At 41.8% G+C, this 14,121-nt stretch overlaps 1 protein-coding gene across 1 annotated transcript in view; it reads left to right on the top strand.

The window, feature by feature from the left end:
- CLIC4 (chloride intracellular channel 4) overlaps positions 1 to 14,121 on the top strand; it is a 66,219-nt gene that overhangs the window by 35,698 nt on the left and 16,400 nt on the right. Inside the window, exons 2-3 of the mRNA XM_040465152.1 lie at positions 326 to 435; positions 11,250 to 11,375. Coding sequence (XP_040321086.1) covers positions 326 to 435; positions 11,250 to 11,375 — 236 coding nt within the window. The remainder of the gene's footprint in view (positions 1 to 325; positions 436 to 11,249; positions 11,376 to 14,121) is intronic.

Consider the following 14,121-nt stretch of genomic DNA (forward strand, 5'->3'; position numbering starts at 1 on the left):
GCAAATGAAAAGCCTCAAACTAGCTACATTTTAAGCAGTCATTTTAGCCATATGTCACAAACGACTGCTGTGTCGAACAGTGGTGATACAGATCATTTCTACCCTTGCAGAAAATTTTCTAGGACGGTGCTATAGTAGACTGGCCATCTTTAAGAAGAGAGAAGGCAAATGAAGGAGCAAAATAACAGAAACCTGAGTTTCCACTCCTTCTGTAATGCAACTTTTGCTATCTTCTTGGACCCCTGATTATAAGTCAGAAGAAAGTCTTTCGTTTTGAATGTCACCGCTCTGACCCTGGTTTTCGATGTTGATTTCTGTTTCCTAGGCTGGGAGTGATGGTGAGAGCATAGGAAACTGCCCCTTTTCCCAGAGGCTCTTCATGATTCTGTGGCTCAAAGGAGTTGTATTTAGTGTCACAACCGTGGACCTGAAAAGGTAAGATTTTGTTGTGGTTGGAAATTAACTTGAGTGTATAGTGTTTTCAGTTTGAGCCTCTCCCCTCCCTATGTATGTATATGCTCTTTAAAGGAAATACATTTATTAAAGTTCAGCTGATTTGTGGACAAATTTAACTTGTGTAAGTATTATGGATAACTCACAATATCAGTAAATTGCATTTACTGGCCACTCAGTCTTTTTAGGAACTTACTGTATGCTTACTCTTAACTTCAAGACCAGCACCAGGATCTTTGACTTTCCAGTGTAAACGTGGAACTATGAAGAACTTTCTAAGCAGACAGCTTCTTCATTTAAAAGGTGCTAAACTCATGGTGTATATTATCTGGATCCTTCAAGACAAGAGTGGGATTTTAGGAGGACGAATACGACTGTGGGCTATTTTATTTATTCTCCTTTACAGGGAACTGTCTGTAATATGATTTTAACCATATTTGGTTAAATATAATTGTGAAATAAGAGCCGTTATCCATGGCCCTGTGATTATTCTTGCTCGGTGAAGAGTTGTTTCTAACTCTGCCTCCACAGGCCCAAGTGGAGAGGACTGGGAAGGGCCCTGATAGGTAATAGGTTCCTTGTGTTCAGGAGCCCCTCTGTTCTTCCTCGGCAAATAGGCTCGACGTGAAGAACATTCATACTTAGGGGAAAAGAAGAGATTGGTTTATTTATTAAAAAGAATTTTTTTTTTAATGTTTACTTCTGAGAGAGAGAGAGAGAGAGAGAGAGCGCGCGCGCACAAGTGGGGGAGGGGCACAGAGAGAGGGAGATGCAGAATCCGAAGCAGGCTCCAGGCTCTGAGCTGTCAGCACAGAGCCCGATGCGGGACTCGAACCCACAGACTGTGAGATCATGACCTGAGCTGAAGTCGACGCTTAACCGACTGAGCCCCCCAGGCGCCCCGAAAAGAAGAGATTTAAATCAAGGGTTAAGAACAGTTATAACAAAAGGAAGTCTAGGATTGGGCAGTGGAAATGTATGCCTCTTGCACACACACAACAGCATGGCTTGTTGCTCATTTTTTTAAGCATGATCAGTCACGAACAGCGTCCAGGAAAAAACATGGGTGGCAGAAGTCATGCATGTTATTCCTCTGGGCGTCACAAAGCGAGACTTTTATCATCCCATTTCCAGTTCCAGGCTAGCATTCCCTGCATTTCTGTCGGTAGCTTAAACTTTATTCTTTACTTACTGCTAGTGCCCTTATTTGAGATTTTGGAGTCTTAAAATTTATTTACTGAAAATAATCCAGGAAGCCGTCCAGGAACCCGTTAATTATGTATCTGAAGGCAGAGGTAAGGTAAGCCTTTGGGGACAGTAAGAGTTAAAACTATAGTCTGTTTCAAAGGTGTGCCACCTCATATTGGACAGAGCTGTTGGAAGAATGAAATAATTCAAGTAGTTCCCCTTCGATGACTGTCCCCCCCTCCCACATGCATTCAAAAAGCAAGTTTCCCAGTGTAACTTCTAAAAATAGACCATGCTACCAGGCACACACCCTTACTGTGTCTTAAAATACACGGATTTCTCCTATTCCATTTTTGGCTTGGAGCAAGTGAGTTGGCGGCCGTGCTTCGAAAAAGCCTTCTTTGAGCAGCTCAACACAGTGCGTGATTGTGGCACAGACCGGCAACAGTGCCATAAACGAAGGGAGTCTGGTTCAGGAAAGGAAGTGAGCTCATAATGGCTCTTTCACTCTTCCTGTACAAACTCTTGACGGCATTATTTCTGTACGTGGATTGATATTTGCGGATGTGTATGTGTCTCAGAGTAATATACGCTGCGTGTGAAAAGTGACACGTGGCAAGTAGGATTGAGGGATTCAAGGCTCCCTCATTAGTGAGTATTACCCCCCAGAGAAGATGTCTGTTTCTTTCCTAGGCTTTGTGTGAAACCAACAGCACTTGACACTGGAGCCTGTATTTCGTAGTTTCCTTCAGAAATCTTGGGTCTACAGTACATCCAAAACCTTCTCAAGGGCAATTATACATGTATATATAAGGAGTACCTGGTAACGAATCCGTGCCACCTCCAGCCCCTGGTCAGCAGCTTCCGCTTCACAGATACCGTCGCATCTAGGTTTGGTCTTTATCCTTCCAGACCTTTTCAGTGAGTTAAGACACTTAAAGTCTTGAGTCAGATTTAAAGAGAGTGAACGCTGGCTCAAAACATCGTTGTGAAATGAAGTTGTCACAGAGGAATCAAGCATCCTGTAGTGAAAAAAAAAAAACAAAAACGTACCTCTCACAGTATGTTCTTAACTTTAAAAACTTTAGACAGGACCGTTTCTAAAAAGCTGCGGGGGGAGAAAATGCCTACGGTGCTGATTTTCCTGCTTTTCCCGGTAATTGTCTATAATTCCTCGGTGAAGACTGCCGACCGCCCAACAAACCAGTGGAGAGCAGTGGGACTCAACTGAGAGCTATTTCGGGGCCCACTCTGTGCTCTGAAAAAATTATTGTTCCATGACATTTCATCCATAAGAACAAGCCAGTTTCTCGTTCTGGCAGTGTAGGACACGTTCTCTTTGAATCTCAATTGATGTTAATGACTGTGCTGGTGGTATTCATGAGCCCCTGTGAGGCTTAGAACAATCCCCCTCGGCTTGCCTGCCAGTGCTGCCTTAATGCTTTAGTGGGAGTCATTCCTAAACCTCATTTTCTGTTCATGCTGCAATTGTATTGCAGAATTGGAGATTTAAAAAAAAAAGTGCTCAGCCTTCGGAAGGAATTTGGGCTTTACATCAGCCACCATTTAAGCAAGATCTTCAGTTCATGAATAGAAACGAAAATATTAAAATTGGGAGCATATTTAAAGGTGTTATCACATGTCATCAAATGGGGAGCAATGGATTAGGGATAGAGACCTGGTTCCGTGTAGAGAGAGCCCTGTCACTTATTTCCGTGGGACCTCGGGCAAGATGCCTCGTCTTCTCTGGAGGTGAGTTACCTTGTTTCTAAATTCAGGAAAAAGGGGGGCGCCTGGGTGGCGCAGTCGGTTAAGCGTCCGACTTCATCCAGGTCACGATCTCGCGGTCCGTGAGTTCGAGCCCCGCATCAGGCTCTGGGCTGATGGCTCAGGGCCTGGAGCCTGTTTCCAATTCTGTGTCTCCCTCTCTCTCTGCCCCTCCCCCGTTCATGCTCTGTCTCTCTCTGTCCCAAAAATAAATAAAAAACGTTGAAAAAAAAAATTTAAAAAAAAAAAAAAATAAATTCAGGAAAAAGGAAGGAAAAAATAAGATTTCCCCAGTGTCTACTGTGTACTCAACACTGTTCAGGGTACTTTTTACTACTCGTCAAACCATTTTCAGACACTTCTGTTGAATAGAATTCATTGTCTTATATCATACTGGCTGGACAGGTTTGTGGCAGTGATGAAAATCTTTGAAGACTTCTGCTACCTTCATTATATTTAATTATAAAAATTTTAAATCAACGATTAGCATCTTTGGAGCACAGATAAGCCTGAGAGGCAGGCAAGGGGAGGAGAAAGAAGGAAGAATAACAACAGTAGACTCCCCATCCCCTGTCTCTCTCTCTCTCTCTCTCTGTCTGTCTCTCTCTCTCTCTCTCTCTCTCACACACACACACACACACACACACACACACACACACACACACCCTGTTCACATGCTGAGACCCTGACTTGGATATATCTAAGTGTGGCCATATTTTGTCACATATTTGTTAGGTAAGCTTTTCTAGTTTTGGGAAATGAGAGGAGAAATGATAACATTAAGAAATGAACCTTTTTTTAAGTTTACTTATTTATTTTGAGAGAAGGTGCACGTGTGGGAGGAGCACACAGGGAAGTGGGTGGGGGAGAGAATCCCAAGCAGCGGAGTCAGACGTGGGGCTCAAACTCATGAACCGTGAGATCATGACCTGAGCCCAAATCAGGAGTTAGACGCTTAACCAACTGAGCCACCCAGGCGCCCTAGAAATTAGCTTTTTGTTGTCAAAGTGGTGGTATATTACCAGTGAATAAAATCCCTCCTCTGTGATGTCCTCTGAGAAAATAAATAAATTGGAGAAGACTGCTTTTAAAAATCATGGGAGATATGGGGCGCCTGGGTGGTTCAGTCCGTTAAGCATCCGACTTTGGCTCGGGTCATGATCTCACGGTTTGTGAGCTCAAGCCCCGCGTCAGGCTCTGTGCTGACAGCTCAGGGCCTGGAGCCTGCTTCCGATTCTGTCTCCGTCTCTCTCTGCCCCTCCCCTGCTCATGCTCTGTCTCTGTCTCTCAAAAATAAATAAACATTTAAAAAAAATTTATTAAAAAAAAGTCTGGGAAATACATGTTTCCATTTTCCCATTTCCACCGTAAACTCTGAAACTTGCCTATCATTTGCATTGTCATCAATGATTTCCTTCTGCTTCACATGCTGATACACCATTCGTAAGGGACTGTGTAAGACTCACTTGTAAGTTGCCATAATAATAGCATAAAGTTTTGGAGGATTATTAGGACAGTTTAAACTTGAACTATTTTGTAATCATTTAACAAGTTACCACGGAGCTATAAAACTTATAGTTCTGCGTATTCTTGAGAGGCATTTATAGACTCAGAACAAAATCTGATTTCTAGATTCTTTTTTTTTTTTCCAACGTTTTATTTATTTTTGGGACAGAGAGAGACAGAGCATGAACGGGGGAGGGGCAGAGAGAGAGGGAGACACAGAATCCGAAGCAGGCTCCAGGCTCCGAGCCATCCGCCCAGAGCCCGACGCGGGGCTTGAACTCACGGACCGTGAGATCGTGACCTGGCTGAAGTCGGATGCTTAACCGACTGCCCCACCCAGGCGCCCCATGATTTCTAGATTCTTCAGGTAGTTTGCTTTTGTTATCATGTCTCTGTGATTCTACCCTTCTGAAAACTGTCTTCAGCAAGTTGAGAGATCAGTTTGGTCTCCAGGTGGTGACCACAGTGTGGATGACACATGCAGAGAGACTAAATGGAATGGAACAGGCCAGCCTTTTAGAGAAATCATCCATTGCCTGCTACTGGCCAGTCAGGAAGGTACAGACTCCATTCTTCCCCTTTGTAAAGTTGACTTGAGCGACACGAAGCCCTTGTTACCACGACAAATCAAGATGTGTGTCTCATGAACGCATTATGAATCATATGTACACCCCATGTGTAGTGTTTTGAGGGTGGGGGAGGGTCAGAAACACGGAGAGAGAGAGACAGACAGCCACGGACAGTCATACAGAGAGAGAGAGAGCTTCACTGCCACGTCTTTATGTTCTTTTTCAAAATGACTTCAAAGATGGTAAATCCTGTTGAGGTGGTTAAGAGCTGGATTAGAAAAATGGATTAATGGTGGATGTTCTTCTAAACTTAGTGTCAACTCTATAAACGGTGTTGATGAACTCTCTTAAGAATTATTGAAGTTGGGTTTGAAACCAGTTCGTGGGTGCTGTTTTGTTTTAACATGATTGCTCCACAGACTGACACTAAAGTAGACGAAGGTTTAGCAGCATACCACATTTAATCAAAAGAAAATCCTTTAACTGGTTGAATTGGGACAAATGCTTAGTAACTGGGACCTTGGCGTGTATGTTTTGGTGAATCCATGACTTATTCATTCAGTTGGTGACGTTAGTATTAGACTATAGCAAACCTAGAGAAGAATAATTAATAGGAGTACAGTGTTCTGAAACCACGGATTTTTGGTGTTAACTTTTTTCCCCCATACTTGCCATACAGTGTTCAATATTCTCTTGATTTGTATGGATGAATTTTATGTCTTGAAAATCAGTACCTTCAAAAGGAACTCAATTAAGAATATAAGGTCTACATACTCAGTATTTTTGTTTTCTCCATTTAGTGGAGTCAGCTAGTTACAGATAGGTCACCTTTAAGAACCGGCTCCAGTGTCCTAGGAGTATACTGTGCTCATCTTCTAAGAAGCAGCTGGACCTGAGTCACCTGCCCGGTGTTCTCCAATTGTTGCAAGTGTACTGAATTAACTTTCAATTGAAGTTAAGCCACTTAAGTTGCTTAAAGTATTAGGTCCTATGAGGTTCCTCCTCTGTCTCTTGTATTTGTTTGTTTCTCTTTATTTTTCCTTTTCTTCATCTAGAAGCAAAACGGGAGAGAATAGAATATGTTTGTTCATCTACTATGACAAAGAAAAAAAAGACTACTCAGATAAGTAACATTAAAAAAAACAAGAAAAGACACCTCAAACATTGAAGAGTATTTGTGCTCTTATCTCAAAGCACGAATTGTATGCACTTTGCTTTTTCTAGATGTCACTTAAGGAAAACATTTGAATGGGCTTGAATGAATCATTGAGGATTTATTAAAGGGCTTTTATGAAATAAGCCAAGGATGGCCTGAAATGTTGAGCATTTGCCTGTGTTTCAGTTTCATGTCTGTCACGCTGTGCTTCTGAAATGTTAAGTTTCTGTGAAGCATCTGTAAGGTGAACCTTGTGGGTCAAACAACACCTGAGGCCTTGGAGTGCCAGGGGAGATTCTGCTTGGTTGATGACCTGATAAAGCTTCTAAAGTCACCTCAGTGTTTGCAACTTGAACATTTATTTGAAGTCCGCTATTCCGTTGAGAGGCATTCAAGTTTCTTCTCAAACTTACTCTCACTTGGGGTAAGGACCTAACATGGTTCTCCTTCATGTCAACACTTAATCCTGGAAAAGAGTTTCGTCACCTTTGGTTTTTCAAAATCTAGATAGGCTTTTGGCAGAAACAAAACGGACTGTCCACTAGTCCCTAATATGAACAGAAAATTGGTAATCGCGTGCCTGGTTTCACTTTACTTATGAGCCTCTATTAATCAGATTTCTTATTACCAGTCAGCTGATGCTAGATAACCGGTTCTGAACCATCAGACTCAAGTAGAGTTTAACAACCGCCTGTCTCATCTCCTGCAGAATGCTGTGTTAGTGTGCTACTGAAAGCCGTCATGGATTTCCTTTGCGTACTTTGGTTTACTTCACTTTCATAGGCCTTATTTGATTTGATCTTCACAGGCAGAGCAGGGCTTATGTCCGCAGTGCAGAGGAGGAAATCCAGAGGCCGTGATTTCCTTAGTCACATAGCTGGTGGGTGGATGGCAGAACTATTCAATTTGAGACTTTAACCACATCCTTTTGATTCAGTCTTTGGCTCTTTCTTCTCTGCCATGCCAGCTTTATCCCTCCTCTAATAAATTTGTTTGGAGAGCTAAAAGCTGTTACAATTTATTATAGAAGTAATAGCTGTTACTTATTTTGCTGCCCTCCCTCCATGTTGTTTTAAAGCATCAGTCCCTTTCTTCCCCTTTGTCTAACTCTACCCTGTTCATGAAAAAATTATTTGTGAAACACACAGACGTATGTTGTTATTACCTTACATTTAGGCAGTAATCGACTGCTAGTCATAAAAATGGGGATGGATAGGTTTTATAACGTGGGAACAAAACAAGTCTTTTTTTTAACTTTAAAATGTTGAGATTTGAAAATAAATTGTTTAAACCCTGAGCCGTTAGGGTTTCTGGACCCTTGGTAATGTACAGGGTCTTCCCGAGTTGAGCAGGAAATGGAGGGTAGCTGGGAACAGTCGTGAGCTGTGAGCTGGAACGTGAGGGGGCTTGAAGACCAAAGGTGACACGGCCGTGGACCTGCCGGGCCCGTTGGTGATCACAGATGAACAGATGGTCATGGTGAGGCGTGAAAAGGGATAACTGAACAAACCAAAGAAATGACACCTGGAAAAGGACCTGCTCCGACCTGGATACTTACATGAGTTCGGGAGCCTCACAGGGTCCACCACTGTTTAAATATGTGTGCAGCCGGAAGACTGCTCAGCTTTCGTGATTCCAGTCATTTTGTGCTCAGCTTTACCTTTTCAGACCAAAGTATGCTCAGGAAAGGAATCAGAATTGCACATCAAATCAGATTTTGACTTTTAAAAGTCCTCTTTTAGAGCTTCGGTTCTTACACAAGTCATAGAAAATACGTCTTCTTTTTCTTTGGCTTGAAAGGGAGATGGGCTCTAGAGCTTGGGTTGAGGGGGCTTGGAGTTAGAAAATTTGGACTAAGCAGACATTAATAAGTCTCTTTGTTTTTGGAATGTAGTCATAAGGAGATGAAGTGCTTTCTAAACCTAAATGGGGGTGTAGGGAGAAAAAAAAGGAGAGGGACAGAGAAGGAATATGAATAAGACCAAGGGAAATTGATAAGCTGGGATGAGACGTTGGGGCACACTCTGTTTTAAACATTATTTTCAGTGACAAAGTATTTCACCTTCATGATGCATTAAAAGACATCCTTTAAGGGGCACCTGGGTGGCTCAGTTGGTTGAGTGTTCTACTCTTGATTTTGGCTCAGGTCATGATCTCACAGTTCATGGGTTTGGGCCCATGTCTCTCTGTCTCTCAAGTAAACATAAAAAAAAAGGGGGGTGAGCTTTAAAAACAAAAGATATCCTTTTAAATTCTGTGCATTTGTGATAGGGAAGGGCTATAATAGTATGTGGGGGGAAAAGTTGCTTGAAGCAATATATTGCTTTTTTAACATTTAAGTTTCTTAAGGTTTATCTTTTTAATTATGAAACTTTTCAAACATACACAAGAATAGAATAAACTTCCCCACAACTTCAGCTCAGTTATCAAGATTTTACCCATTTGCTGTGTCCCTATTTTTTCTAATAAGTTTCAAAGCAAGTCCCACTGTCATTCTAACCCTGCACCCTTCACTGTACGTCTCCAAACAGTAGGGACATTTTCTTACCCAACCACACTGCCATTATCACGTCTAGTCCCCAGCATATGATCCGATCTCCCTGGTTGTCTCCATAGTATCTTTTTTCTTTGACTGCTTTCTTCAAATCAGGATCTAAACAAATTCTACTCATTACATTTGGTTGTTATGTCTCTTAAATTTTTCTTAATCTGCAACAGTCCTTTCCAAACCCCATTTGTGACTTTTTTCCCTCATGCCATTGACTGGTGGAAATCCATTCCATTGAACTGCAGAACGTCCCAAATTCTGTATTTGGCTGATGGCTTCTTTGTGGTATCATTTAACTTTGTTCAGCAACTCCTCATGTTTCCTGCAAATGAACTTTTTGGTCTCAGAAGTCCTTTATACACTTAAATTATTTGAGGACCTTAAAGAGCTTTCAATTGTGTGGGTTGTATCTGTCAACTTTACTGTATTAGAAATTAAAGCTGAGAAATTTAAAAAACATTTACTAGTTAGAACAATCATGAACCTATTATTATCTCAAAAAATGTATTTTCCAAAACAAAAGAAGAGTGGCATTGTTTTCCATTTTTGTACATCTCTAATGTCTTCCTTAACAGAAGACAGATTCTCATATCTGTTTCTGTATACGTTACCTTGGGACGTCACACACCAGGTAGTCTATGGATAACTCTGTAGGCATGAAAGAATGAGGGTGAAGAAAGTAAGTGACGTGTTAGTATTATGAGAATGGTTTTGACTTTATGGACCACCTGGTGAAAGGGTCCCCTAGACCACATTTTAAGAGACAGCTGCCTTAAGAGACTTGATTCTAGATTCAGGGTCAACTTTTTTGTAAGGATGCCTCATAGATGGTGATGTACGCTCCGTCTTTTATCATTAGGATCACACTGTATTGGGTCATATTATTGATTCTAGGATTCGCGGATGGGTTCAGGCGAGCCACTGTGATTTTTAATAGGGTGGTACCAGTGTTCTGTGGTATTAGTAGCTGTAAGTATCCAATTTTGCCGTCTTTATCAGTGTTCTGTGTATTTTCAGTTTTCCCTAGTTAATAGGAAGGAAATGTCGTCATAGTTTCCTCTTGAATTTCTTTGGTAATTGGTTTTTTGTTTTGTTTTTTACATTTTTCCACGTGTCCACTTACTTTATCTATCGTGTATCAATTTCTTTTGACTCCTACCTGTTTGACTTGTTGATGGCTTTTTAATGAATTTGGACAAAATTCTCATCTAATACGTATTTTAAGCCTTTCCTGTTCGCTATCCTGTTTTGCCCTTTCTGTGTTGCATCTTACTTTTGGTTATGCTATCTCTTACGTACTGAAGTCATTTTGACTGGTGATCTCTTTCCTCGCTGAGAGTGGACTTCTAGGAAAGTGGAAGATTGGTAACACTGAATTGGAATCTTGTAGTTGGAAAAGGCTGTATGAATCAGCTGCTCTTGTTCCGTGTTTGACAAAAACAAAAGGAAGACCTAGAAAAGTTATGGTTTACGCCATGTCTACACAACGAGTGGGTGCCAGAGTTGAGACTAGAGACCGTTTTCTCTCAGTTCTACCACCGTTTCTTTCTTTTTTTGAAATTTTTTTGAAATGTTATTTATTTTTGAAGGAGAGAGAGAGAGAGAGCACGAGTGGGGGAGGAGCAGGGAGAGAGGGAGACACAGAATCCAAAGCAGGCTCTAGGCTCTAAGCTGTCAGAACAGAGCCAGACTTGGGGCTCGAACTCACAGACTGTGAGATCATGACCTGAGCCGAAGTCGGACGCTTCACCGACTGAGCCACCCAGGCGCCCCTCTGCCACTGTTTCTAATAAGCACTTCCGTTAAATTTGGAATGAGAATGGGGAACTTGTCTTTTGGTTAAAAACCAAAGATTTCTGATTTTCTTACCATGAATTTTGTGCTTTGTGAAGGTTCGCGTCTTATTAGAAGAGCAGTGCAGCTGTTGTACTTAGTGGAAAAAGTACTATTTCTTATTCATTTTTACATACTTTAACATTTAGAACCACTCTGAGTATTTAAAGTATTGTTGCCTTCCCAGAGTAGAAAATGATCCAGTTTTGACCACTGTTTTGCCCAACAGGAAGCCTGCTGACCTGCAGAACTTGGCTCCTGGGACCCACCCACCATTTATAACTTTCAACAATGAAGTCAAAACGGATGTAAATAAGATTGAAGAATTTCTCGAAGAAGTCTTATGCCCTCCCAAGTGAGTATCAAAGAAAATGCGCACGGAAGCATTGCCATCTCTTTAAAGTTTGGTCTTTTCTGGCCCTTGGGGCCCTTTCTCTGGATGGTCCTGGGGTCAGACTCTTACAGCAAGCATTAAGGTGCAGTGACTGGGCTTCCCTTCATTCATTATAATTCATGCTCCACAGATGTCAGAACTGGCTTCTGTCAGAACTGGCTTCTGGCTCCGCCAATAAGCCTAGATAAGAGCACACACTGAAGGTGGGTTTGAGACGTGGGAGCTACGTTAGGTTAGCTCTGGTTATTTGAGGGGTAGTGGTCCCAAACTGAGAAGTTTGGGAAGGAGAAGAGATGGAGAGAGAGGTTCAGATGGAACCTAGCCAGAATGGCTAAGCAGGAGTGTGGAATACGTTGCTGGGGGATTCCTCATCAGGGCATTTTAAAGGCAGCTGTCTAAAGCCGTCACCCAAGGGAACTGACTCTTCAGACTGTGTCCCTGGGATTCAGTTTTTATTTATGTATTTCTTTGAGCTGTTATAGATTTCCAGGCCCTGCACATTAGCCCACGTGGTTAATGATTTTGAAGTACTCAACTATATTTCCTACAATGTGAGGTACACTTGAAGGACAGATGGACTGTGGTGACAGTTACCCGCATTGCACATGTGCAGTGTTGCATCCTACTATAATCCTGGAGTAGGTTCAATGCATTATGGATTTCTTTTAGACTTTTCTGGTGCCATCGTCCTGAAAACAGAACTGTTTTTCTTCTGGCCTGGGGTTTTCTTGCTAGTTGATCTGACTTTTACTTGCCATATCCAGATAAATTTCCCAAGAATGGGATTATTGGGTCAGAGGGTTCTAAAACAATTGTTTCCTCAGAACTCACTCGCTCATTTATGCTACAACCAAAGCCCTCTGAATACAGTAGTGAGTAAGACACAGTTCCTACCCTCAGGAAGCGCGGTCCATTATGGATGGAGAGGGGGTGGTGGCATGGTGAAGGAAAGTGAGTGGAGGCAGGAAGGGCTTTAGAAAAGAGACAATACCTGGCTTAAGCTTTAATGAACAAAAAGTGGCATCCTGCAGGTGAACGAAGGAGAAAGATGGGCAGTCTAGGCTTTTCCACAACTGTAGCGACGATTTTCATTATTCCTTCTTATTGTTTTTCTCCGAGGGAACAGACATTAAGATAATAGATAATAGTAGAACTAATATCAAAAATACTCAAGTTTCTTAGCATTCAGTGTTCTGTGAGACATCACAGCTTCTTAAATCGGACCTGGAAAATAAACATTTTCACTTTGCTTTTTATATACAGAAATTTCAGCTCCATTTTGTTTGGGCGTGTTCACAGAGATACTCTAACCAGAGATGGTCTTTTCTTTCACTTTAAATAATTTAAAACTTGGAAAACTTTCTAAAAAAAAATCAGTAAAGAAAAAAAAAAGTATCTGGAGATCTTTCTGTCCTAAAAGGTTCACAATGTGCTGAATTCTCTCTAAGGGTATTTTTTAAAAATCATTTTATTTTTTTTCATCATGCTAAATGTACTCTTTTTTTTTTTTTTTTTTGAAATGTTTATTTTGAGAAAGAGAGTGAGAGCGTGCATGTGCACAAGTGAGCAGAGGAGAGAAAGGGAGTGAAGGAGGGGGAGAGAGAGAATCTCAAGTTGGCTTCACACGGCACGGAGCCCAACACAGGGCCCAATCTCACAAGTGTGGGATCATGACCTGAGCTGAAATCAAGAGTTGGACACTTAACCACCTGAGCCACCCAGGGGCCCCCTAAGTGTACTCTTTAATCCCCATGCCTTATTCCCATTATATTCCTTGTTTTTATGCTGTAGTTTATATTCTGAAGAGTTTCTTTTTTTAAATTTTTTTATTTTTTTCAATGTTTATTTAATTTTTGAGAGACAGAGAGAGGCAGAGTGTGAGCAGGGGAGGGGCAGAGAGAGGGGGAGACACAGGATCCAAAGCAGGCTCCAGGCTCCGAGCTGTCAGCACAGAGCCCGATGCGGGGCTCAAACTCACCAACCCTTGAGATCATAACCTGAGCTGAAGTCAGCACTGAACCGACCTAGCCACCCAGGCACCCCTCTTCTGAAGAGTTTCTTTAAATTTCACTCTGTAGAAGGGAGTATTTTTTGATGTTGCTGATGGCTCTGCTGTTAAAATTAACCAACGTTCAAGTGCCAATTATGTGCCGTGCGCTGTGCATTATGGATTATGTTTGTGGATGATCTCTGTCCTCTCAAAGACTTTATGGAGAAACTGAGGACGAGTAACCTACGTAGCCTGTCCATGGTCTTACAGTCACTGGTGGCAGAGCTGGCTCCAGAGCCAGGCCTATATGACTTCCAAAACCTGTGTTTCCTCTATTTTCTTCCTTCTAGTTTTCTCCTCTTTGTGTTGTTGAGCTTGACTTTTATAAAAGAGGTGAAATGTAAGTCTTTAATTGGATTGTGCTTTAGCGAGTATAAAATTGTAGGCTAGTTCAAGTTGGGAGGAAGGGCAGGAAAGAAATCAAAGATAGCTTCCTGTGATGAGCCAGTGGGACCGAAGGTGTTTGTCAAACTTAATTCAATGAATCCTGTTTAAGAAATAGGTGAGGCTTAACTTGTGATGAGTTTTTATGTATATGCATTGGAAAAGCACGTTTGGATGGGCAGGGGCTTCCCCTTACTGGGCCCCGCGGCCCCTACTGTGAGGTGCTGATGAACAGCAGAGTCTCTGTTGGGCACAATTGTTCCTGGAAGATGA

Source organism: Herpailurus yagouaroundi, unplaced genomic scaffold, assembly GCF_014898765.1.
Source record: "Herpailurus yagouaroundi ecotype Mexico unplaced genomic scaffold, PumYag 77, whole genome shotgun sequence".
In the NCBI taxonomy this organism is placed as follows: domain Eukaryota; kingdom Metazoa; phylum Chordata; class Mammalia; order Carnivora; family Felidae; genus Herpailurus; species Herpailurus yagouaroundi.